Here is a 27,239-nt window from a genome sequence, read left to right as displayed (position 1 = left end):
AGAAATAAAGAGGGATTACAGGGGGCTATTGCAAGGGAGACAGAAAGAGGGTAAATGTCTGGGCATGAAGTGTGACTCAGGAATCTTCCAAAGAGCCTCTCCTGTCCTCTTTGGCATGGTGCTGGATTGTCCTTCCCCTGGAGGGTAGTGGGTTTGGCTAACATAAAGTCTTCCTCTTCCTGGGTCTCCCATGACATGAAGAAGACTGGTCACAGGATTTCCCTGGGGGTCCAGTGGTTAAGAATCCACCTGGCAAGGCAGGGGATATAGGTTCAACCTCAGGTTGGAGAATTAAGGTGCTTTGGGGCAACTAAGCTTGTGTGCCGCAACTACTGAGCCCACATGCCACAACTAAGAACCAACACAGCCAGATACATAAAATGAATGAATGGATTTTAAAGAAAAATAAAAAGATGACTGGTCAGGGCTGAGAGCCGGTGTGACCAGGGAGGATGGAAGGCCGTGTTCTGAAGGAGCAGAAACCTGCCATCTTCCTGACGTGACTCACTTTTACTGAGAGGAGTCACCCTCAAGGCTCTCAACCAGGTTGGGTAAGTCTCTAAAATGAACCCTGGCTCACTTGCCAGATACAGCAATAGGCCCCTTTCTCCAGAACAGGGATGGTTTAGAATGTCTGTCTAGGTGACCCAGTTATAAACCTTCAGGATGAACCACAACCTCTGACACTGGGGAAAATGAAAATCACTCAGTTGTGTCCGACTCTTTGCAACCCCATGGACTGTATAGTCCATGGAATTCTTCAGGCCAGAATACTGGAGTGGGTAGCCTTTCCCTTCTCCAGGGGAATCTTCCCAACCCAGGGCTTGAATCCAGGTCTCCCACATTGCAAACGGACTCTTTACCAGCTGAGCCACAAGAGAAGACCTGACACTGGGGGGTCCCATTCAAATAACACCTCCTAGCTCAGCTTTTGTTTTTGTTTTACCAAAAAATACTAAAAATATCAAACCATGCATCTTGATTGGGGGGTTCCGGTAAAATGGGTTTCCTATTTGTGTTAATAAAAAAAATGTGGCTGCATGGTAGCCAAACTAGAGCCTCTTGCTTTAATAATAAGTTCAGGCTCTGGTGGAGTTTGGAGTCTGCTTTGGCTCTGCTCAGTGGAGTCTGCAGCACTCACAAGTGGCGCTGGAGTCCTGACACGCTGGGATACCCAGGCAAGTGACTTTCCCTCTCTTGTGCCTCCGTTTTCAAATCTAAAACGTGTCAGTGATGACGGAACCTAACTCGCAGGTTGCTGGGAAGATTAAATGAGTTAATGTAAGTGAAGTGTTTAGAAGAGTGTCTGGCACACAGAGAATGCCCCAAAGTATTAGTTATCATGTTGTTGAAAGTGTGAAAGTGAAAAGTGTTAGTTGCTCAGTCATATCCAACTCTTTTCGACCCCATGAATTGTAGCCCCCCAGGCTCCTCTATCCATGGGATTCTCCAGGCAGGAATACTGGAGTGGGTTGCTGTTCCCTTCTCCAGGGGATCTTCCCCACCCAGGAATTGAACCCGTGTCTCCTGCATTGCAGGCAGATTCTTTATCGTCTGAGCCACTCTATGGAGGCTGTAGATAATCCGTGTGTGGAGGCAATCCACGTATCATGGATGAACAAATAAACAAAATGTGATCCATACATGCAATGGAACATTATTCAGCCTGAGTCAGTCCTAAAGGAAATCAACCCTGAATATTCACTGGAAAGACTGATGCTGAAGCTGAAGCTCCAATACTTTGGCCACCTGATTTGAAGAGCTGACTCATTGGAAAAGACCCTGATGCTGGGAAAGATTGAACACAAAAGGAGGAGGGGCGGCAGAGCATAAGATGGTTAGATAGCATCACCGATTCAATGGACGTGAGTCTGAGCAAACTCCAGGAGATAGTGAAGGACAGGGAAGCCTGGTGTGCTGCAGCCCATGGGGTCACAAAGAGTCGGACACAGCTTGGCGACTGAACAACAACAATTTATCCTTTAAAAGGATGGAAATTCTGACACATGCAGCAGTGGGGATGAACCTGAAAGAGATGCCAAGTGAAACAAGCTGGTCACCAAAGGGCCAATACGGTATGAGTCCACTTAGGTATGGTGCCTAGAGTGGTCGGATTCACAGAGACAGAAGGAACAGTGGTTGTCAAGGACTGCGGAGGAGGGGGAACGGGGACTGGTTTAATGGGGTGGGGGAGGAGAGTTTCAGTTTGGGAGGACGGAAAAACCTCTGAGATGGACCACGACGACAGTTTCATAACAGTGTGAAGGTTCTCTATGCCACAGAACAGGATACTTAAAGATAGTAAAAATAATAATTTTTACATTATGCCTATTTCACAACTTTATGAAAATAAAAATATATATGAACTATTGTTACCTCTAGTCTCAGAAACAGACGTGGCGATTCCTGTCTGCCCTGTGACTGGCAGAAAGGGCTCAAGTTTTTTCTCCCCCAAAACCCCCTCAGTTGTTCTCTTCCCCTTTAAATCCAACCCGATCTCTGTCATAGGCTAGGAGAGCTATAGGCTTCCCTGGTGGCTAGCGCTTCTCTGGTGCCTCAGACCATAAGGAATCTGCCTGCAATGCGGGAGACCTGGGTTTGATCCCTGGGTTGGGAAGATCCCTTGCAGATGGAAATGGCAACCCCCTCCAGTCTTCTGGCCTGGAGAATCCCATGGACAGAGGAGCCTGGCGGGCTACAGTCCATGGGGTCGCAAAGAGTCAGACACGACTGAGCAACTAAGCACAGGAGAACTATGGAACAAACAGCCCTGATAGTGGAACCCAGGAAACCTGGAGGAAACAGAGAGCTGTAAGCAGAGGGGCCCCCAGATTCTTCTGGAACTCTCACCACAGCTCCAGGTTCGCACCATCCTGACCCCATCTGCTACCGCATCAGAGGACGAAGTATCCCCGTGAGCTGGATGCCCGCTACAGAGCTATGGAAGTGGGTCCTGGTGGCACGTCCTCCGATTATCACGGAAAGAACGGCAGATCTGGGAGGAGCGAGGCCACGGCTCAGGCGACTGTCGAGTTTGAAGGCTCCTGGGTCCTGTTTGTACCCTCAGCAAAGCTGTTTTCCCCTGGGACCCCTGGAGGTGAGGGCCAGCACATCTGTGCCTTGGATGTCTGATTCTCACTTATGATGTGGTCCAGGGCAAGGGCCCCATTATCAGTCTCCACGGAAGGAATCCTTTTTTGTGCTTAATTTAATGCATCTTTCCTGAATATGTCCCCTAAGCAGGACTTAAAAGCAAGCCGCATGCTCTGAAAGATACAGCAAATTACTGAATGTGACAAAAAAGAAGTAAACTCACAGATACAGAGAATAAAGTGCTGGATGGGAGGGACAATCCAGGGGATTAAGAGGTAGAGACTATTAGGTATAAAATAAGTTATGAGGATATATTGTACAACACAGGAAATATAGTCAATATTCTATCATAACTATAAATGGAGTATAACCTTGAAGAATTATGAGTCACTATATTGTACATCTGTAGCTTAGATAATATTGTACAGCAACTATGCTTCAGAAAAAAAAAAAAAAAAAAACACTGCATGTGGGGACCACTTTGGGGAGCTTAACCAATACTGATTCCCATGCTCAAATCCCAGAAGTTCTACTTTCACTGGAAAGGTGCAACCCAGGCGTTGTGCTCAGCCACTCAGTCGTGTCTGACTCTTTGCAACCTCATGGACTGTAGCCCACCAGGCTCCTCTGTCCATGGGATTTTATAGGCAAGGATACTGCAGTGGGTAACCATTCCCTTCTCCAGGGGATCTTCCCAACTCAGGGATCGAACCCGAGTCTCTTGTGTATCCTGTTTGGCAGGCAGGTTCTTTACCATTAGTGCCACCTGGGAAGCCCAACCCAGGCACTGGGATTTTTCAAAACTCTCCAGGTGATTCTAAGATGCAACTAAGGTTGAATATTCTCCAGTTCAAACAGTAAGACTATGATCTCAGTGAATGAGGAAGGAGCTGCAGCGGCAGCACATTTTTAAAAATCCAGGGAAACTCAGGTACCACTGAGTAAAGGTTTCACAAGGGAGGACCATGGATGGGCAATATTCCACTATCTCTTTTTTAAAGACATTTATTTTTATTTATTTGGCTGTGCCAGGTTTTAGTTGAAGGATCTTCTGTCTTTGTTGCAGCTTGCAGGATCTTTAGTTGTGGCATGCAGGCTCTTATTTGTGGCATGTGGGATCTAGTTCCCTGACCAGGGATTGAACCCAGGCCCCATGCATTGGGAGCATGGAGTCTTATCCACTGGACTTCCTGGGAAGTCCTTCCTATTCCACTGTTTCGGATTGTCAGAAGCCATTAACCTGAAGCTGGTTTGGTCTGTGCACACATAGCAACATGAAGACCTTGCTTTCTGCATTGAAAACATCGTTTTGTAAAATGTAAATTAATTCCCCCAAACGGTCACTTTTCTGCCAGTCATGGTGTCTGGGCTTTTCCCTTTGGCATGTACTGTAACTGCTGAGAGAGGTGTGGTCAAAACACACCCACGTCCTGTGGGTATCTGCTGAGTTCAGCTTTCTTGATGTCATAACAGAACTGTCTGGTGAATTTCTTCATGGGGTAAAGTCTGCTGTCTCTTCTGTTTTGAAATCCACAAGTGGCAAGACTCTGACTCACTCCCCTTAGCCTATGGAGTTTACTGCTTCCTGGGTCACAAACCCTGCGGCCGCGGGAATTCCCAGAATGGGTGAAAACTATCAGGTTTAACTGCAAGGGCCTTGAGTTCAAGTTCCAACTCTCCCGCCATTGTCAGGGGAGGCGTGGGGACTTTATATGGACAACTGTGTGACATTTCTGGGCTTCGAGATGTTTTTAAGGAAGGGGAAGTATAAATATAAAACATGGTGAACCCTAATTCAGACCTTTGAGGGGAGGATGGGAAGGTTTCTCTCAGTTTGTGGGCGACTCTGACACCAACTAGCTTTTGTTCAACCATTCAAGAGATATTTGCTTGGACTTTCCTGGTGGTCCAGTGGCTAAGACTCTGAGCTTCCAATGTAGGAGTCTGATCCCTGTTTGGGGAACTGTATCCCACATGCCACACGTAGAGATCCTGTGTGGCCCAGCCAAATAAATAAGTAAAAAAAAAAAAAATGCTTTTACAAAAGACTTATTTGCTGCCAGAAACTTTTCTAGTCTCCTAAAAAGAATGGTTGATGGGGGGAACCTTTATTTTTTAGAACAAATAAACAGTTACAACAAAATTTGAGGGGAAGGTGCAGAGATTTCCGTGCATTCCCTTCCCTTCAACATGCATTGCTCTCCCTGTTGTCAACATCATTCACCAGAATTGTCCATTTCTTACCCAAGATGAACCTACATTGACACGTCATAATCACCCAAAGTCCATAGTTTACCTTAGGGTTCACTCTTGATGTTACCTGTTCTATGGGATTAGACAGATGTATAATGACATGCATCCATCATTACAGCATCACACAGAGTATCTTCGCTGTTCTAAAATTTCTCTGTACTCTGTATTCATTTCCATTCTACTCTCCCAACCCTAGGCAGTCACTGATCTTTTTATTGTCTCCATAGTTTTGCCTTTTCCAGAATGTCATAAAGTTGGAATCACACAGTATGTAGCCCTTTCATACTGGCTTCTTTCACTTAGTAATATGCATTTAAGTTTCCTCCATGTCTTGTCATGGCTTGATAGCTGGTTCTTTTTTAATCTAAATTATATTCCATTGTCTGGAATATAGTTTATTTGCTCACCTACTGAAAGATATCTTGGTTGCTTCCAAGTTCTGGCAATTATGAATAAAGCTGCTATAAACACCCTGTGCAGGTTTTTGCGTGAACATGTTATCAATCTCTGGGATAAATACCAAGGAGCAGATTGCTGGATCTTATGGTAAAAGTATGTTAATTGTGTTTAGTTCAGTTCAGTCGCTCAGTCGTGTCTGACTCTTTTCAACTTCATGGACGGCAGCGTGCCAGGCTTCCCTGTCCATCACCAAATCCCGGAGTTCACTCAAACTCATGTCCATCAAGTCGGTGATGCCATCCAACCATCTCATCCTCTGTCGTCCCCTTCTCATCCTGCCTTCAATCTTCCCCAGCATTAGGGTCTTTTCCAATGAGTCATTTCTTCTCATCAGGTGGCCGAAGTATTGGAGTTTCAGCTTCAGCATCAGTCCTTCCAATGAATATTCAGGGCTGATTTCCTTTAGGATGGACTGGCTGCATCTCCTTGCAGTCCAAGGGACTCTCAAGAGTCTTCTCCAACACCACAGTTCAAAAGCATCAGTTCTTCGGTGCTCAACTTTCTTTGTAGTCCTACTCTCACATCCATACACGACCACTGGAAAAACCATAGCTTTGACTAGATGGACCTTTGTTGGCAAAGTAATGTCTCTCCTCTTCAATATGCTGTCTAGGTTGGTCATAGCTTTTCTTCCAAGGAGCAAGCATCTTTTCATTTCATGGCTGAAGTCACCATCTGCAGTGATTTTGGAGCCCCCAAAATAAAGTCTGTCACTGTTTCCATTGTTTCCCCATCTATTTGCCATGAAGTGATGGGACCAGATGTTATGATCTTCGTTTTCTGAATGTTGAATCTTAAGCCAGCTTTTTCACTCTCCTCTTTGGAGGCTCTTTAGTTCTTCTTCGGTTTCTGCCATAAGGGTGATGTCATCTGCATATCTGAGGTTATTGATGTTTCTCCTGGCAATCTTGATTCCAGTTTGTGCTTCATCCAGCCCTGCATTTTGCATGATATAAAGCAGGGTGACAATATACAGCCTTGACGTATTCTTTTCCCAATTTGGAACCAGTCTGTTGTTCCATGGCTGGTTCTAACTGCTGCTTCTTGACCTGCACACAGATTTCTCAGGAAGCAGGTGAGGTAGTCCGGTATTCCCATCTCTTGAAGATTTTTCCATAGTTTGTTGTGATCCACACAATCAAAGACTTTGGTGTAATCAATAAAGCAGAAGTAGATGTTTTTCTGGTACTTTCCTGCTTTCTCAATGATCCAGTGGATGTTGGCAATTCGGTCTCTGGTTCCTCTGTCTCTTCTAAATCCAGTTTGAACATCTGGAAGTTCACGGTTCACGTAATGTTGAAGCCTGGCTGGGAGAATTTTGAGCATTACTTTACTAGTGTTTGAGATGAGTACAATTGTGTGGTAGTTTGAAAACTCTTTGACATTGCCTTTCTTTGGGATTGAAATGAAAATTGACCTTTTCCAGTCCTGTGGCCATTGCTGAGTTTTCCAAATTTCCTGGCATATTGAGTACAACACCTTAACAGTATCAGCTTTTTAAAATATGAAATAGCTCAACTGGAATTTCATCACCTCCACTAGCTTTGTTCATAGTGATGCTTCCTAAGGCCCACTTGACTTCACATTCCAGATGTCTGACTCTAGGTGAGTGATCACATCATCGTGATTATCTGGGTCATGAAGATCTTTTTTGTACAGCTCTTCTGCATATTCTTGCCACCTCTTCTTAATATCTTCTGCTTCTGTTAGGTCTATATCATTTCTGTCCTTTATTGAGCCCATCTTTGCATGAAATGTTCTCTTGGTATCTCTAATCTTCTTGAAGAGATCTCTAGTCTTTCCCATTCTATTGGTTTCCTCTATTTCTTTGCATTTATCACTGAGGAAGGCTTTCTTATCTCTCCTTGCTATTCTTTGGAACTCTGCATTCAAATGGGAATATCTTTCTTTTTCTTTGTTGCCTTTCACTTCTTTTCTTTTCTCAGCTATTTCTCAGCTATGTGTTAATTGTGTTAAAAACTGCCAAACTGTCTTCCAAAATGATTGCACCATTTTGCATTCCCACTGGTAATTAATGAGAGTTTCTATTGCCCCACATCTTCACCAGCATTTGATGTGGTCAGTGTTCTGGATTTTGACCATTCTGTTAGGTTGGTAGTAGTATCTTATTTTGTTTTAATTTGTGTTTCCCTGATGACGTACGATGTGGAGTTTTTGGTATGCTAATTTGTCATCTGTACATTTTCTTTGGTGAGATGCCTGTTGAGGTCTTAGCTTATTTTTTAAATAAGTTTTTGTTTTCTTATGGTTGTGTTTTAAAGGTTCTTTGTGTAATTTGGATAATAGTCCTTTTTTTTAAAGATTTGTTTGATGTGAATCATTTTTAAATTCTTTATTGAATTTGTTACAATATTGTCTCTGTTTCATGTTGTGGTTTTTTGGCCTTGAGGCATGTGGGATCTTATCTCTGTGACCGGGGATCAAACGCTGTGGCCGTCGGCAGAGAGAACATGGAGTCCTAACCACTGGCCCGCCAGGGAATTCTCTCTGGTTTTTTTGAGCTATAACTGACATATGGCATTGTATAAGTTTAAAGGCATTTAAACTGACATTTGACGTGTGGCATTTAAAGTTCATAATGATTTTTTTAAACTTACTGTTCTTAATCATTTTATCATTTTTGTGTGTACAATTTAGTGCCGTTAAGAACATTAACGTTGTTGTGCAATCACACCATTATCTCCAGAACTTTTTCATCTTCCTAAACTGATACTCTACCCATTAAATACTAACTGCCCCTTCCTCCCAGCCCCCAGCCCCTGGAAAGCAGTATTCGATAATACTCTCGGTCTCTATGCATTTGCCTGCTAGAGATCTCCTGTAAGTAGATCAGACAGTATTTGCCCTTTGTGCCTGGCTTGTTTTACTTAGCATAACGTATTCAGAGTTCATGTGTGTGGTAGCATACAACATCATGATTTGACTTATGTATATTGTTGAACTATTCTTCTTAATTAATTAGTAATAGCGAACCCTTGGGGAGTGCTTACCACAGGCCAGTTTCTGTGCTAAACACGTCGTTTGCACTCCTGTTAAAAACAGTTGTATCCTGTTTTCACAATTCCCGTTCCCCTTACACAACCATCCCGACGTGTTTTGTGTATGTCCTTGTTTGTGCTTTTGGAATTTCAGGTTGTTTTCTAGGCATGTTTTTAAATTTATGCTGGTGTCAAATCTGCTCGTGTAAATTAGGGTAGGTGCACTTTTTCTCCCAGCCTATGTTAGTATGAGCCGTCTGTGTTGCTTCTCGCTGCTGGAGAGGACTTAGAGAGTGCAGCCCCCGAGTTTCACCTGTCCACTGCCACACGGAAGAGCCTTGGATTGAGGCCTGCCCCCGCCATCACCCCATTCACAGCCCTGCCCCCGCCATCAACTCTCTGCTATGATGAACATCCTCATGTAGGTGTCCTTAGGTCCCTGCATGAGAGACTTCAGGGTATACCTATATGTAAATTCCCAGGAGTGGATTATTGATTATGTAGTATAGATACAGGTGGTCTGGCTGAGGAAGGCTGCACCACCTACCCATGACCTCCAGTAATGTAGGCAGCTTATAGCCGCACATCCTAACCCGCTTGGCATTCCTCAGCTTTTTAATTTTTGCCAAACAGGTGGCAAGTAGTATCTCATTGGTTTAATTTTCAATTACCTTGTAACCAGTGAACATCTCTCCATATATTTGCCCTTTCGGTTTCTTACTCTGAAAATGGCCTGTTCCTCTTCTTGGCCCATTTTCCCACTAGTTTCTTCTCTCTGTCTTGTTGATATGCAGGAGGTCCTGTACTGTTCAGATACTAGTCATTTTGGGCTTGAGGTATTGCAGTATCTTTGCCCCATCTGTTATCTGGTTGTTATCTTCTTTTTTAACTTTTTATTTTGTACTGGGGCACAGCAGATTTACAATGTTGTGACAGTTTCAGGTGAAGAGCGAAGGGACTCAGCCACACACACACATGTATCCATTCTCCTCCTGGTCATTATCTTTGACCATTGTGTCCTTTGTTTTCCTGTAGTTGGAGGGATCACGTTAATCTTGAGCCTTATGATTGTGCTTTTGGCGTTTTTAAGGAAGTCCTTCACCTCTAGTCCATAAAGACACTATTTACAGTCCTGTTACCAGCAGAGTTTGGATTTCACAGGTAGGGCTGCAGTTCTTCTGCACACTAGCTCTGTAAGTGATGTTACTCGCTGGATCTTTATAACAGCTCACTGACGGAGGGGAGGAAAGTGGGGGCAAAGGTCAAAATGCTGGCAGGTGGCAAATTTCAAATCTGATTTTGTTTCTTCAAGTGTCAGGTGGCTGTACCGTATTACAGATCTCTAGGGCTAGGGTGTAATGAAGCCTGGGTTGGGAAGATCCCCTGGAGAAGGAAATGGCAACCCACTCCAGTATTCTTGCCTGGAGAATCCCATGGAGGGAGGAACCTGGTAGGCTACAATCCACGGGTCGCAGAGTCGGATGACTGAGCTACTTAACTAACTAACTAACTAACTATAGGTACATATGGATATACCATGAAGTCTCTCATTTGGGGACCTAGAATTATTATTATTACCCACTTGATGGACAGATGAGGCCCTCGGTTCCCTCTCTTGGACCTAGCTTGATCAGAAACGGCACCAAACCCTCATGAAGGGCCACACTCAAACCCCTAGTTTCAATTGGAAGCCCCTTCCCATCTCTCTGACCCCTACACCGCGTAATCCACACACGCCCACTCCAAACTAACCTCTCCTCCCTTAACCTAGGACCTTCTTCTACTTTCTGTCCTCATATTTTTTTCTTATGAACGCTGCTGCTGCTGCTGCTAAGTCGCTTCAGTCATGTCCGACTCTGTGCGATCCCATAGATGGCAGCCCACCAGGCTCCTCTGTCCCTGGGATTCTCCAGGCAAGAACACTGGAGTGGGTTGTCATTTCCTTCTCCAATGCATGAAAGTGAAAAGTGAAAGTGAAGGCACTCAGTTGTGTCCAACTCTTAGTGACTCCATGGACTGTAGCCTACCAGGCTCCTCCGTCCATGGAGTTCTCCAGGCAAGAATAGTGGAGTGGGTTGCCATTTCCTTCTACACTTGTGATCGCTAAGCAGTCATAATCACTGAGATGTAGAGAGTACTTTCCATGTGCCAGGCACTGTTCTAAGCACTTAACATGTAGATATTCATTTATTATTCACAACAACCCTATGAGGTAGGTGTTATCAATGTACCCATTTTACAGATCATAAAATTGAGGCCACAGTTCTCAGTGTGTAGCAAAGCAAGGATATGAACCCAGGCCACTAAGCATAGAGCCTTCATTCCAACCACTGTGTCGCATGTCCCTTGTAAGATACCATACCCTCCTATCCAGATTGGGTAAAACTCTCAAAACTATAAAATACAGGTAACAGGACAAGGCTCTGCCTTTATTTTTTTCATTAAAAATATTTTTTGGACTTCTCTGGTGGTCCAGTGGTTAAGAATCTGCCTGCCAATGCCGAGGACATGGGTCCAATACCTAGCCCGGGACGATTCCACATGTTGCGGAGCAGCTAAACTCATGCCTTGTACCTCCCGAAGCCCTCACGCTCCAAAGCTCCCCAACAAGGAGCCATTGCAACAAGAAGTCCACTCACTGCAACTAGAGAAAGCCCTCCCGAAGCAATGAAAACCCAGACGCAATCAAAAATAAATAAAATAAAAATTTTTATTGAAGTATAGTTGATTTATAATGTTGTGTTAATTTCTGGCATAGAGTGATTCACTTATATTAGTACATACATATATGAATATGTATGTGATATATATATTCTTTTTCACATTCTTTTCCATTATGGTTTATTACCAGATACCAGACTATAGTTCCCTGTGCTATACAGTAAGATCCTGTTTATCCGTCCTATATATATATTAGTTTGCATCTGCTAACCCCGAACTCTCAGTCCTCCTTCCCCCACTCCTCTGCCCCCTGGCAACCCCAAGTCTGACTTTTAGTTCGAGCATCATTGTAACAAATGCTGCCATTTGACATTCTAGCGTTCAGAACCTCCTGGATTTGCAGTCATCACAGTGATGTGGTGTGAGTGAAAGACCCTGAATGTCTTGATAAGAAAGCCCACCTGACTCGTGAGGGCTTTCTGCACAGCGAAAGGTTTTGTTAAGCAAACATTCAGCTAACTGTGGAGCTGCAGTTCCAGCCCAGCCACACAGCAGGGTGCTTATCTCTGTGTTTGGCAGAATCTCTGAGTCCCCTCTGTGTAAACAAATCCATGGGCTGCAGTCTGAACGCCTCCAGGCCTGTGCTGGCTCTGTCCTGGCCTTTGTTCTCCTCTCCCAGGCCCCATTGTTCTCAGATACTTGGCTTTCTGCATTGTCATCCTGTTTTCACCCCCTCTTGGCTCTGTTCATCGTTGCCATGTTTTCCTCCATCCTTCACTCTTGCCTCCAGCTTCCATCGCTTCTCTCTACCTCTTTCTGTCTCACGTTGAGAATGACATCTTATCTACCTGTCCTTTCGCCCTTCTTTCTTCTCTACTCTTTTGTCCTAAACCCACATTGGAGCTGGTTCTGGGCAGTCACTTTTTCCTGGCCTGTCCCCACCTCCCTCCTCCATACTGACTCCTGAGCCCCCCATTCTCCGGGCAAGCTCAGCCTTGCCAATGGCAGCCCCCTTATTCTACCTTCTTACCGACAGTCCAGAGAACCGAGGGAGGAGGGCAGTCCCCCTGACTGTGAGATAGTGGCTCCAAATCGTCTTTTGGTCAGATTTGAATGTAATCAATAAGATAGATCGGGCTGCTCCTTGCTGTGGTTCTGATCAATTTCTCTTCTGCAGAGAAGGTGACTGGTCATGAATCCTTATGGTTGTCACTTTCATTTCCAGGGAACAATCTCCTTTACTCAGCTCTTCCAGTTAACCCTGTCACTTCAACCCCTCCTGGCTGACCCCTAGTTAGTCCTCCACCTGACGATGTCTCTGAGCACATTGAATTATGACTCCCACCTTATCAAGCATGTCCTCCTTACTCTTTTTGTTCAGGGCACCTGCTCCAACCACATGTTCTGGAATACTTGAAGTCCTGCATTGCCCCAACAGACTCACCAGTGAGGTTCCTTCAGGGGCATTGATATACCACTAAAGGCACGCGTGGGTTAATCTAGCATACACAGATTATTTCCCAACACAACAGTTAACTCCGGGTACTCCTGACCCCCTCCCAACTGTGAACACCTTTTGCTGTCAGCATTTCTTAGCTTAGCTCATTCTGTCCTTTTCCTCGCAACACTCTCCTATGGCAACCCCCACAGCTGAGACTGCCTCCAGGGCTTTCCCAGCACAATCCTGAGCGTCTTCTGGAATCTGACTTGAGTCCCTGAAGGTCCCTCCGTGCTCTCTCTTGTCTGAGACGCCACAGCTGTTCCAGCAATACCAGGGGACTCACAGCCTTACTGATTGTTGTTTTTCAGTCGCTAAGTTGTATTCGACTCTTTGAGACCCCATGGACTGCAGCACACCAGGCTTCCCTATCCTTCACTATCTCTTGGAGTTTGTGCAAACTCTTGTCCATTGAGTCAGTGATGCCATCCAACCATCTCATCCTCTGTCACCCTCTTCTCCTCTTGCCCTCAATCTTTCCCGGCATCAGGGTCTTTTCCAATGAGTCAGCTCTTCACATCAGGGGCCAAAGTATTGGAGCTTCAGCTATTGCTAGGAAATTTTTTTATCTGCTTCTGTTTTTGTCTCTCTAGGAAGATATTTTGCACCTTCACAGCAAAGGTTCACATTTTCAGCATTTAGAGTCCAGATGGACAGAAGGGAAATGATTTGGGAGCCTTAATGAGTATCTGAATAAACAAACGTGGAATCTCAGATCCCTCCCTCCCGCTATAGTCACAGGCCCGCTTGGTCTGTAGCTATCCAGTACATGTCATAGTTTCCCCTACTAGACCATAAACTCTTAAGGTGATTGGAGTAGGGGTCTCTGAAAAGACCTCACTCCGTTCCCCCTCCCTGCCCAGAATTTGGCATTGCTGCAGACTAAGCAATCGGGAAAAGTTGTTGAATGGGCATGGAGGTCAGAAGACACAGTTCTCTGCCCAGGGCAGCAGAGGAACAAAGAAGTTCAGGGATCAGGGGGAGCGATCAGAAGCACCTGGGTGTCCATCAACTGGAAAATCCATCTTTTCATGTGCAAGACCCAGAAGGGAAGGCCTAGGAAGTTCATTCCCAGACCAGGAGTACCTAGTATCTCGGCCCTGGGGGGACCAGGAGGAACCGAGTATTTGAGGCCCTGGGAGTGTTAATGCTGACCACGCAGGTCAGGGCTTTTGGCTCCATGAGCCTTTGGCCTCCCTGCTTTCCTGCTGAAGTTAGATAGTGCTGAGTGGACTCTAGGGAAACCCAGGACTGGGGATTCAGGAACCCGGGGAGGCCAGCTGTGCCATCCTGAGTGGGACGGGGAGGGGGGTGGGGCGCTGCCCTTTCCGGACCTCTTGTTCCTGCTTTGAGAAACTGTATCACCACCAACTGGCGTAGTTGCTGACCATGTCCAGATTCATTTCCTACTGCCACTGCAACAAATTGCCACATGTTTGGTGGCTTCAAAAAAACACAAGATCATTCATAGTTATGGAGGTCAGAAGTCTCCAGTGAGTCTTGCAGGGGCCAGAAACCATCCTTCTGGAGACTTGGAGAGAAATGGTTCCCTGACTTTGCCAGTTTCTAAAGGCTGCCCACTTGGAGGAGGAAATGGCAACCCGCTCCAGCATTCTTGCCTGGAAAATCCCATGGACAGAGGAGCCTGGTGGATTACTCCATGGGGTCACAGAGCTGGACACGACTGAATGACAGAGCAAAGGCTGCGCATGTTCATCAACTCATAACCACACAATTCCAGCTACTGATTCCATCTTCGTGTCCCCTCTGACTGAGGCACCTGGCTCTCTCATAATGAATGACCTGCGATTCCAGCAGTAGTGTTCAGTTGCTCATCGTGTCTGACTCTTTGTGGACTCATGGACTGTAGCCTGTCTGGCTCCTCTGTCCATGGGATTTCCCAGACAAAAATACTGGAGTGGGTTGCCATTTCCTACTCTAGGCTATCTTCCCAAACCAGGTGGATTCTTTACCACTGGGCCACCGGGGAAGCCTTGATTCCAGCAGGCCCACTGAGATAATCCCTAGATCCCCAAATCCTTAACTCCATCATATCCACAAGGTCCCTTTTGCCTTGTAAGGTCACATATTCACAGGTCCTGGGAAAATGACCGAAACTTCTTTGGGGGGACCACAATGTCCCACAGAAGGATCTACATGGCAATCTTATTTTAATTATGAAATATTTCAAGCTTACAGGAAAGCACAGATAATAATGTAATACTCTGACAACAAAATGACTTGTGAATCTAAATAACTGACCTGCCTGGATACTGCACTGTGCACAGACTGACTTCCTCCAGAAAAAGCTTTGCAAGTCTCTGCTGATTATAGTGCTGATTTATTAGAACATCTGTCTGAATGTCTCCGTCTGATAGAACTCTTTGACAGATTAACTATTGGTTGGGATAACTATTAACATGCACTTCTCAATACTTAGAGAAATGAAATGTTCCACTTATAGTAAGCTGTTAAAATCCTAATTGTCTCCTTGGGGCCCAGCCCTCCTCTCAAGTTCAAAAACCAGCTCATTTACAAAGGAACGAAATCACACACACACACTGTAGATGGGAGACCTGTGTACCCATCACCCAGCTTTGCCCGATGTCAACACTGTACCACGTTTGCTTCTTATTTTTTTAAGTAATAAAGTGTTAAAACATTGAAGGTTCATTTGAAGGCCCCTGTGTGGCTCTCCCCCACATCTTCACTTCTAGAAATGAAAGTCTGTGGAGACCACACCCATAGGGCCCTTTGTGTCCAGCTGCTGGTATGGGTTTTACTCTCCAGGTGATGGATGGTCAGCCTGGAGAAGTGGGGGTTAAGGTCAACAAGTTCAGTTCAGTTCAGTTGTGTCTGACTCTATGTGACTCCATGGACTGCAGCACACTAGGCTTCCCTGTCCATCACCAACTCCTGGAGCTTACTCAAACTCATGACCATCGAGTCAGTGATTCCATCCAACCGTCTCATCCTCTGTCGTCCCCTTCTCTTTCCACCTTCAGTCTTTCCCAGCATTAGAATCTTTTCAAATGAGTCAGTTCCTCACATCAGGTGGCCAAAGTATGGGAGTTTCAGCTTTGCATCAGTCCTTCCAATGAACATTTAGGACTGATTTCCTTTAGGATGGACTGGTTGCATCTCCTCACAGTCCAAGGGACTCTCAAGAGTCTTCTCCAACACCACAGTTCAAAAGCATCCATTCTTTAATGCTCAGCTTTCTTCACAGTCCAACTCTCACATCCATACATGGCTACTGGAAAAACCAAAGCTTTGACTAGACAGATTTTTGTTGGCAATGTAATGTCTCTGCTCTTTAATATGCTGTCTAGGTTGGTCATAGCTTTTCCTCCAAGGAGCAAGTGTCTTTTCATTTCATGGCTGCAGTCACCATCTGCAGGGATTTTGGAGCCCCCCCCAAAATAGTCTGCCACTGTTTCCATTATTTCCCCATCTATTTTCCATGAAGTAATGGGACCGAATGCCATGATCTTAGTGTTCTTAATATTGAGTTTTGAGCCAACATTTTCCACTCTCCTCTTTCACTTTCATCAAGAGGCTCTTCAGTTCTTCAGTTTCTGCCATAAGGGTGGTGTCATCTGCATATCTGAGGTTATTGATATTTCTCCCAGCAATCTTGATTCCAGTTTGTGCTTCATCCAGCCTGTCATTTATCCTGATGTACTCTGCATATAAGTTAAATAAGCAGGGTGACAATATACAGCCTTGACGTATTCCTTTCCCAATTTGGAACCAGTCTGTTTTTCCATGTTCAGTTCTAACTGTTGCTTCTTGACCAGCATACAGACTTCTCAGGAGGCAGGTCAGGTGGTCTGGTTTTCCCATCTCTTGAAGAATTTTCCATAGTTTGTTGTGATCCACACAGTCAAAGGCTTTGGCATAGTCAATAAAGTAGAAGTAGATGTCATGGAACGCTCATGCTTTTTCGATGATCCAACGGATGTGGGCAATTCGATCTCTGGTTCCTCTGCCTATTTTAAATCCAGCTTGAACATCTAGAAGTTCACGGTTTATGTACTGTTGAAGCATGGCCTGGAGAATTTTGAGCATTATTTTGCTAGCGTGTGAGATGAGTGCAATTGTGCAGTAGCTTGAACACTCTCTGGCATTGCCTTTCTTTGGGATTGGAATGAAAACTGACCTTTTCCAGTCCTGTGGCCACTGCAGAGTTTTCTAAATTTCCTGGCATATTTAGTTCAGTACTTTCACAGCATCATCTTTCAGGATTTTAAATAGCTCAACTGGAATTCCATTACCTCCACTAGCTTTGTTCATAATGATGCTTCCTAAGGCCCACTTGACTTCACTTTCCAGGAGGTCTGGCTCTAGGCGAGTGATCATACCATCATGGTTATCTGGGTCATGAAGATCTTTTTTGTATAGTAGAATGAAGAGCTGGAGCCAAAGCAAAAGCAACGCCCAGTTGTGGATGTGACTGGTGATGGAAGTAAAGTCCGATGCTATAAAGAACAGTATTGCATAGGAACCTGGAATGTTAGGTCCATGAATCAAGGCAAATTGAAAGTGGTCGAACAGGAGATGGCAAGAGTGAACATGAACATTTTAGGAATCAGTGAACTAAAATGGACCAGAATGGGTGAGTTTAACTCAGATGACCATTATATCTACTACTGTGGGCAAGATTCCCTTAGAAGAAATGGAGTAGCTGTCATAGTCAACAAAAGAGTTCAAAATGCAGTACTTGGATGCAATCTCAAAAACAACGGAATGATCTCTGTTCATTTCCAAGGCAAACCATTCAGTATCACAGTAATCCAAGTCTATGCCCTGACCAGTAATGCTGAAGAAGCTGAAGTTGAATGGTTCTATGAAGACCTACAAGACTTTCTAGAACTAACACCCAACAAAGATGTCCTTTTCATTATAGGGGACTGGAATACAAAAGTTGGAAGTCAAGAGATACCTGAAGTAACAGGCAAATTTGTCCTTGGAGTACAGAATGAAGCAGGTCAAAGGCTAACAGAGTTTTGTCAAGAGAATGCACTGGTCACAGCAAACACCCTGTTCCAACAACACAAGAGAAGCCTCTACACATGGACATCACCAGACGGTCAACACCGAAATCAGATTGATTATATTCTTTGCAGCCAAAGATGGAGAAGTTCTATACAGTCAGCAAAAACAAGACTGGGAGCTGACTGTGGGTTAGATCACGAACTCACTGCCATATTCATACTGAAACTGAAGAAAGTAGGGAAAACCACTAGACCACTCAGGTATGACTTAAATCAAATCCCTTGTGATTATACAGTGGAAGTGAGAAATAGATTCAAGGGATTAGATCTGATAGAGTGCCTGAAGAACTGCGGATGGAGGTTCGTGATGTTGTACAAGAGGTAGTGATCAAGATCATCCCCAAGAAAAAGAAATGTAAAACGGCAAAATGGTTGTCTGAGGAGGCCTTACAAATAGCTGAGAAAAGAAGAGAAGTGAAAGGCAAAGAAGAAAAGGAAAGATATACCTATTTGAATGCAGAGTTCCAAAGAATAGCAAGGAGAGATAAGAAAGCTTTCCTCAGTGATCAGTGCAAAGAAATAGAGGATAGCAATAGAATGGGAAAGACTAGGGCTCTCTTCAAGAATACTAGAGATAGCAAGGGAACATTTCATGCAAAGATGGGGTCAGTAAAGGACAGAAATGATATGGACCTAACAGAAGCAAAAGATATTAAGAAAAGATCAACAAGCCAGAGTGGAAATTGTGGCTGTGTCGCTTCTCGGCTGGTGTGACCCCTTGGAGGTCAGTCAGTCTCTTTGCTCCTGCTTCCTCATCTCTGAAATCAATGGAGTACTTAGATTTATCAAAAGGACTAGATGAGATAAGATTTGGAAAAATTGCCTGGAACACTAACGGCATTCTGAGCCACCGTCACACTCCTGTTTGCTTAAATGCATTAACTGGGTAGAAGAGTCTCCCCGTGCAGGAAGGAGAGAGGGCCTACAGCTCCAGGGGACTGTGGGTGGATTCTTTGCTGGCTGACTGCAGAATGTTCCCTGCAGAAACTCCGAGAGAGGCGAGGAGAAATCACGGTGGGTGGTGGGAACTTCCCAGCAGCTCAGCCTCCCAGCGAGCAGTGAGGAAACCTGAACACCACCTTTCCAGAGGCTGGGACTCCGGCTTTCTGTCCCCTCCCCCGCCATGTAGCCTGGCCGCCCACCACTCCCGCCCCAGCACCCGCACTGGCCCAGCAGCAGGAAGTGAGCTGAGAGAGCTGGCAGGGCAGGGATCAGGGACCTTAGAACTTGGATCCTCACATTACCATCCTCTGCTTACTCTGTGTTGCTCTAGGCAGGCTCTTCCTCTGATTCATCTTTGTCTCCTGTCCACCCCCCGCCCCGCCTCCCCCCCCACCCCCACCACTTCGCTGCACCTGGCCTCTGGAAGCCCAGCAGGGGCTCAGGTTTCCCTTCCCACCATGGGAGGAACCTGGAGTGGCATTTGCTGACTGTTGGATGTGGGCCCTTCTTGGCCCAGGATTACTTGTGCTTCCAAGAAGAGGCTCAGAGACCAGGAGCCTGGGGACAGCGGGTTCCCTGTGAACACAGAATGCACAGAATGTCCGATCACAGATGAGGGCTCAGAACACCGGCCCTCAGGGAACTGGCTGAGATACAGAGACGCAAAGGCAGTTAGTGGCAGAGCTGGGGCCAGAGTCCAGTCTCCTGACTTGATTCGCTGTCTGTTGTCATCTCCACCCCCGCCCACCGTCAATACTGGGGGGACCTGCCAGTCTCCTAGTTCATGAGTCCAGGGTGGTAGCTTTGACTCCTCATGTGATCAAGACCAGACCCAGGGCGGATGCTAGGGAAAGCCCTGTGCAGCGGGGAGCGCTCACATCAGCCAAGTGTTCCCCAAGTCTTCCCTGCCAGAACCCTCAAGCCCATCCCAACTCCCAGCTCAAGCCCCAGGTAGAGGTATGTTCCTCCTCCCTTCAACTGAATCTCCAGCCCCAGGAGGCAAAAACTCAACAGGCAGGCCTCCAAAGGGAGACACTCCCCACTTTCATAAAGAAAATTCAGGTCTTCTTGTCTCTAAATGTCACAGTAAGGAATGCAGTTGCAAAAAAAAAAAAGACGAACAATAGTTTTATTTAAAAATTTTATTCATTTATTTATTTAGGCTATGCTGGCTCTTTGTTGCTGTGTGCAGGCTTTTCTCTTGTTACAGAAAGTGGGGGCTACTCTCTAGTTGCAGGGCACAGGCCCATTGGGGTGTCTTCTTTTGTTGTACAGCATGGACTCTAGGCACAAAGGCTTCAATAATTGCAGCACATGGGTTCAGTAGTTGTGGCACACAGGCTTAGTTGCTCCACGGCCTGTGAAATCTTCCTGGGCCAGGAATCGAACCCATGTCTTATGCACTGGCAGGTAGATTCTTAACCACTGGACTACCAGGAAGTCCCCTGACCAGCAATGTTTTAAAGAAAGAGTTGTTTATTCTTTTCATAAAGAAGATGATAAGGTTCTGGGTTCCTAGGTTTCCCCTCATCATTTCAAAATGATTGCAGCAGCCCCACACATCACATCACATCCTCACACCATGTTCAGGAGCAGAAAGCAGGTGATGATGTCAGGCAGTTTCTTCCCCCAGCTTCCCCCTTATCAACAAGCAGAGATTGTTTTCAAGAACCCAACAGCTGACCTCACATCATTAGCCAAATAAGGGTTATAAAGCCCTCCCCAACAAAGCCAGGAAATGCGTATCTGGCTGTCCCGGGCTTTACAGTAAAAGAGGACAGGATGAAAGATTTGGGCAATGACTCTGGCTTAGGCAAACAAAAGTACTTTTCACAGTTAATCAGTTTGAGAACTCCTGGGTTTGTGTAATTTGAGCTGGGTAAAAAATTCACATTGTTCTCTGATGAGAAAACCAGAGATTGACCTGCAAAGCTGAGGATAAGTCATCTTGTTTGGATGAGAGAAAGAGAGAGTTTAAACCTTATCCCTGAGGGAGACAGAAAACTTCCTGATGAGACATCACATTTGGGTGGTGTTCCAGTTGTCAATTGCTGTGTAACAAACCACCCCCAAATGTAGTGGCTTAAAGGGTTAAGTTACATTTCTCACCATCTGGGAGTTGACTGGGCTCAGCAGGGCAGTTCTTACTTGGGGTCTCATAAGATTGCAGGGTGGCTTGAAGCCATTTGAAGTTGTCTTTACTTAACTGTCTGGTTTCTGGGCCAGGACAGCTAAAATAGCTAGTTGTTGTTCAGTTACTAAGTTTTGTCAGACTTTGCAATCCCATGGTCTGCAGCATGCCAGGCTTCCCTGTCCTTCACCATTTCCTGGAGTTTTCTCAAACTTATGTCTATTGAGTCGGTGATGCCCTCCAACCATCTCACCCTCTGTCGCCCCCTTCTCCTCCTTCCCACAATCTTTCCCAGCATGAGGGTCTTTTCCAGTGAGTTGGCTCTTTGTATCAGGTGGCCAAAGTATTGAAGCTTCAGCTTCAGCATCAGTCATTCCAGTAAATATTCAGGATTGATTTCCTTTAGTATTGACTGGTTTAATCTCCTTGCTGTCCAAGGGACTCTCTAGAGATATCATCTATTAATATATCTACAATAAATAGTTAAGAGACACACAAAACAAAAAGGTGTATAATGTTATGTCCAAAACATTAAACCCAATGGTTGGAGAAAGTAAAAGTACAGAGTTGTTAGAATTCAAAACTTAAGTTGTTAAGTTCAAAAACTTAAGATTATCAACTGAAAATAATCATGAACATATAAACCTCATAGTAACCACACACACACATATATATAAACCTCATAGTAATCACAAGCCAAAAATCTATAATTATAATAGATACACACAAAAGAGAAAGAATCCAAACATAACACTACAGAGAGTTATCAAGTCACAAGGGGAGAGAGCAAGAGAAAAAGAAAGGAGAAAAAAGAATTACGAAAACAAATGGAAAATGATTAACCAAAATGGCAATATAAGGATATATTTAATACCAATCAATAATTAGTTTAAATGTAAATGGACTAAATGTTCCAATCAAAAGACACAGAGTGACTCAAGCAACCTAAGTGCCCGTCAATTGATGAATGGATTAAGAAGATATACAATGGAATATTACTCACTCATAAAAGAGGATGAACTCCTGGGGGAATTCGCTGGTGGTCCAGTAATCAGGCCTCTGTACTCTCACTGGCAAAGGCTGGGGTTCAATCCCTGGTCAGGGAATTAAGATCCTACAAGTTGAGTAGCATGCCCCCCACAAAAGAATGCAATGTTGCCATTTGTGATAGCATAGACGGATCTAGAGGGTGTCTTGCTAAGAAAAATGTCAAACAAAGAAAATACGGTATGAGTTCACTTATACGTGGAGTCTAAAAGCAAAATAAATGAACAAGCATAACAAAACAGAAAGCGTCATAGATACAGAGAACAAACAGATGTTTGCAGGAAGGGAGGGGAGTGAGGAAAGGAAAGACATAGGTAGGGGAGATCAGAGATACAAACTTCCAGTTGCAAAACAAATGAGTCATCGGCATGAAATATACAGTCCAGGGAAAGAAGTCAATTATTATGTAATATCTTTGCACGGCAGCAGACGGTGACTAGGTTTACTGTGGTGATCATTAGAAATATCAAATCGCTACATAGCGCTCAAGGAACTAACATAGGTCAATTATACGTCATTAAAAAAATAAAAACAAACTAAAAAAGCTACATTGAAAAGTATCTGTAGCAACATGGATGGACTCAGAGATTGTCATACTGAGGGAAGCGTCAGACGAGAAAGAGAAGTATTGCATGATATCACTTGAATGTGGAATCAAAAAAAAAGAAAGAAAGAAATGAACTCCTCTACAAAACAGAAATAGAGTTACAGATGTAGAAAAGAATCTTATGGTTACCAGGGGGTAAGGGGGGAGGGATAGACTGAAAGCTCAAGATTGACACACACACATTACTATATATAAAATAGAGAACTAATAAGGACCTACTGTATGGCCCAGGGGATTCTACTCAGTACTCTGCAATGGCCTATACAGGAGAAGAATCTTAAAGAGTGGATTGTATACATGTACACATATAACTGAATCACTTTGCTGTATACCTGAAACTGACACAATATTGTAAATCAACTATATGCCAATGAAAGGTTTTAAAAAATAAAAAAAGATAATACATTAGTGTTTTTAAACTGTCATTTCCTCAAGTATGAGAAGGAAAAAAGACAATAGCAACTACCTGGGAATCATTTGTGCTTCTACGGAGTCAAATACCAGCCGCGCACATTCTTAATGTTTGCTCCTCAAACACCTTAATAAGCGGTACCACTGACGCATCATCTTGTCTCTCCTAGACAGTAAGAGCTGGATAAAAAGGAGAAACCTGAACATAGCTGACGTGTTTGCTAACGAGGCATACTGAAATTGTACTTGCACCACTGGGTGGACGGTGCGTCTTGACTCTGCAGCGCTCCAGTTTATGTTAGAACTCCACTGTGACCCAGTTTCTTACAATATTCAGGTATAACACTTATCACAGCATGTCTGCCAAAACCTACCCACTAGAGACACTGTGAAGTTGAACACATGGTTATATTGTTAAAATTATACTGATTTTTGTCCCCTAACATACAGTTACTTCATGAATAACTGGGGCATTTTTTTACATTAAGAAGGTGATCCATTTTGGAGAAATGAATAATACAACTGGAGGATGTCAAGCGTCTCTCTTTCCACGTGTTCTCGCCACGTGACTAGCTTGGACTTCCTCACAGCTTGGCTGGACTTCTTTCAAGGCAGCTGGCTGCATTCTAAACAACTGTCCAAAAGACAGGCTCCATCAGAACCTGCAAGGCTGTTTACGGCCACGCCCTGGAAGACCTAGAACATCTCTTCCACCTCAGATGGAAGACCTACTACTCACACTCAAGTTGGAAGAGGGATAATTGCACTCCAGCTCCTGACAGGAGGGAGGGAACGACTTGATGGTAGCCTTGGAGATCGGGAGTGAAAGGTGACCTTAACGTAGCTACTCTTCAGTGAGCAAAGGAGGGACAGTGAGCCTCAGGTCGAGGCACAGAGAGGTCTGAGGGAAGGAGTGACATCGGAAGAGGAACTCAGAGGGGTCCAGAGGGAGGTGTTGGTGCTGAAACGCTGACCCAGCCCGAAGGGCTATCCCAATAGTGAATCCTTGAACAACGGGTTCTGAGAGTGTCTGATCCTGAGAAACTGTCAACAAAGGAAGTGTGGCCAAATCTCCTCCAAGACTCACGGTGCTTGTGCCAAGTCACTTCAGTCGTGTCTGACTCTGTGACTCTATGGACTGTAGCCTGCCAGGTTCCTCTGTCCATGGGAATCTCCAGGCAAGAATACTGGAGTGTGTTGCCATGCCCTCCCCCAGGGGATCTTCCACACGTGGGAATCAAACCCGCATTGCTTACATCTCCTGCATTGGCAGGCGAGTTCTTTACCACTAGTGCCACCTGGGAAGCCCAAAACTCACAGGGGATAAGGAATTATCCTGTGGGAGAAGCCTAAAAACAGAGATGGTGAAGGGCCATTCATGGCTGGGAAGGGAGTGATTATTTGTGGTCAGAAATGCTTAGAGTGCACACACTCACTCTAAGTGCACTCTAAATGCACTCCCTTTGAGCTGAGTGCTTAGAAAGCGGTCTTCTGGTTCAGCAGGCAAAGGTGGAGGAGGCCCAGATTGGAAGTTTGGGACTGACATTTACACGCTGCCATATTTGAAATAGATAACCAACAAGGATCTACTTACTGGACAGCACAGGGAACTCTGCTCAATATTCTGTAATAACCCAAATGGGAAAAGAACTTGAAAAAGAATAGATAAGTGGAGCCTGGTGTGCTCCAGGCCATGGGGTTGCAATGAGTCAGAGACGACTAGGCAACCGAACATGTATGAGCGTAACTGACTCACTTTACTGTACACCTGAAACCAACGCAACACTGTTAATCAGCTACACTCCAATATAAAATAGAAATTAAAGAAAGAAGCTGAGTGCCACGGGACCGCTTGTGACACCACAGGCTCCCATCTCTTTTGGTGTTTGCTCCTTTCTCGTACAGCCTGTGTACCAAATCCAAGCCTGGGCTTGTTTTTGTACAACCCAGAAGTGAGACTGGTGTTAAAGGATTGCAAGAAAAGAGGAAGGAAGGGAGCAGAGTATCCCGCAGGGATGTAACTGGCCCTCAAAGTCTGAAATATTTCCTATCTGCTCATTTACAGAATAGGTTTGAGGACCCATGCTTTAGACAAACGTGCCCTGGTAGTAGATGAGATCTGAGCTGATTTTAGGTGTCAGCAAGGAAGTTATTCCAGGACTTCCCTGGTCATCCAGTGGCTAAGACTCCACACTTTCAATGCAGCCGTCCTGGATTTGATCCCTGGATGGGGAACGAGATCCCACATGCTGCAACAAAGACCTAGCACAGCCAAATTTAAAAAAAAAAAAAAACAACTATCCCCTCTTAAACTCTCTTCCAACCCTGATTTCTTCCAGGAGCAAGCTCAGCTTGGTGTGGGAACATCTTGCAAGCAGGACTGACATTTGAGAATCTCCTTTTTGAACAAAGGAGAATCTCAAACTAGCTAGCTAGTTCAGTTCTGTTCAGTCGCTCAGTCGTGTCCGACTCTTTGCGAGCCCACGAATCGCAGCACGCCAGGCCTCCCTGTCCATCACCATCTCCCGGAGTTCACCCAGACTCACATCCATTGAGTCAGTGATGCCATCCAGCCATCTCATCCTCGGTCGTCCCCTTCTCCTCCTGCCCCCAATCCCTCCCAGCATCAGAGTCTTTTCCAATGAGTCAACTCTTCGCATGAGATGGCCAAAGTACTGGAGTTTCAGCTTTAGCATCATTCCTTCCAAAGAAATCCCAGGGCTGATCTCCTTCAGAATGGACTGGTTGGATCTCCTTGCAGTCCAAGGGACTCTCAAGAGTCTTCTCCAACACCACAGTTCAAAAGCAGCAATTCTTCAGCGCTCAGCCTTCTTCACAGTCCAACTCTCACATCCATACATGACCACAGGAAAAACCATAACTTTGACTAGACAGACCTTTGTTGGCAAAGTAATGTCTCTGCTTTTGAATATGCTATCTAGGTTGGTCATAACTTTTCTTCCAAGGAGTAAGCGTCTTTTAATTTCACGGCTGCAATCACCATCTGGAGTGATTTTGGAGCCCCCAAAATAAAGTCTGATTGTTTGGTTTTCATTGTATTTATTTTTCTCACCAATATCTATTTATGGTAATGATACTGATTTTTCATCTACCTATATAGATTTTCCTTTTAAATAAACCCACTAAGTTGAAAATGAGACAACTTAAAGTATTAAATAGAAAATAATAGAGATAGCATACTGTACGGCAAATGCAGTGAGGGTGATGTGTGTGGCTGTGTTTTGATGCAGGGCTCCTGTGGTTGTGCCTTGATCCTTCTTCCTCTTCCCTCTGCAGATTTCCTGGTTCTCCCCACTCAGGCCATCCGCTCCCAAGAACCACTTATGCTGATGACCTCCAAGCCCACATCACCAGTTCAGCTCCTCCTGAGCCCTAGAATGGATAATCAACCACCAGTGGGACAGCTCCACACCGGTGACCCATGGGCACCTGAACTAGAAAGCTTCCAAAAGCAGACTCTTGGTCACAACCCCACCACTTTTTTCTGTGTTTGCATCCCAGGGAAAAGCATCTTTATTGGCTCAGAGCTTAGTGAGTCCTCCCTTCCTGGCCCCTGCATCTGAACCATCTCCATGACCTGTTGTTGATTCTACTCGCTAAATACCTTTTGAACCTATCCATGTGTCCTTCCTGCCACTGCCAAACTCTGGGGCCCCCATCTCACACTTGGATATACCCGGCCATCTGGAATGATCTTTCTAAACTTCACCCCCACTCTGCTTGTTGTCACTGCCATCAGGATAGAGTTCAAAGTCTTCCCGTCCACATAGGAGTCCTGAATGGCCCAGCCCCTCCCCGCCCAGGCTCAGCTTCCAGGCTAGGCTCTCCTGAAATACATTGAACTCTTCAATTTGCTAAATATGTGCTGTTCCTCTTCAGCCTGAGGCCCCCACATCTGTGTTTCCTCTCCTTAGAAGCCTCGATAGCCAGCCTGTGTTAATTCCCACTCACCCTACAGAGCTCCAGAGGACCACTGATTCCCGTAAAACAACTTCAGGAATTTACAGGCAGGGCTTCCCATGTGGCACAGTGGTAAAAAAAAATCTGCCTGCAATGCAGG

At 45.0% G+C, this 27,239-nt stretch overlaps 1 protein-coding gene across 2 annotated transcripts in view; it reads right to left on the bottom strand.

The window, feature by feature from the left end:
- INCENP (inner centromere protein) overlaps nt 1–22,413 on the bottom strand; it is a 108,392-nt gene extending 85,979 nt beyond the window's left edge. For both annotated transcript variants that reach the window (XM_052661756.1, XM_052661755.1), the window contains exon 1: nt 22,097–22,413. In XM_052661756.1, the coding sequence (XP_052517716.1) occupies nt 22,097–22,100 (4 nt within the window). In that variant the 5' untranslated portion in view covers nt 22,101–22,413. The remainder of the gene's footprint in view (nt 1–22,096) is intronic.
- Nucleotides 22,414–27,239: the final 4,826 nt, after the last annotated feature.

The sequence above is a fragment of the Budorcas taxicolor genome, chromosome 25 (genome assembly GCF_023091745.1).
Source record: "Budorcas taxicolor isolate Tak-1 chromosome 25, Takin1.1, whole genome shotgun sequence".
In the NCBI taxonomy this organism is placed as follows: domain Eukaryota; kingdom Metazoa; phylum Chordata; class Mammalia; order Artiodactyla; family Bovidae; genus Budorcas; species Budorcas taxicolor.
Note: the sequence above shows the minus strand (reverse complement) of the source record. Positions and strands in the feature narration are given on the sequence as shown.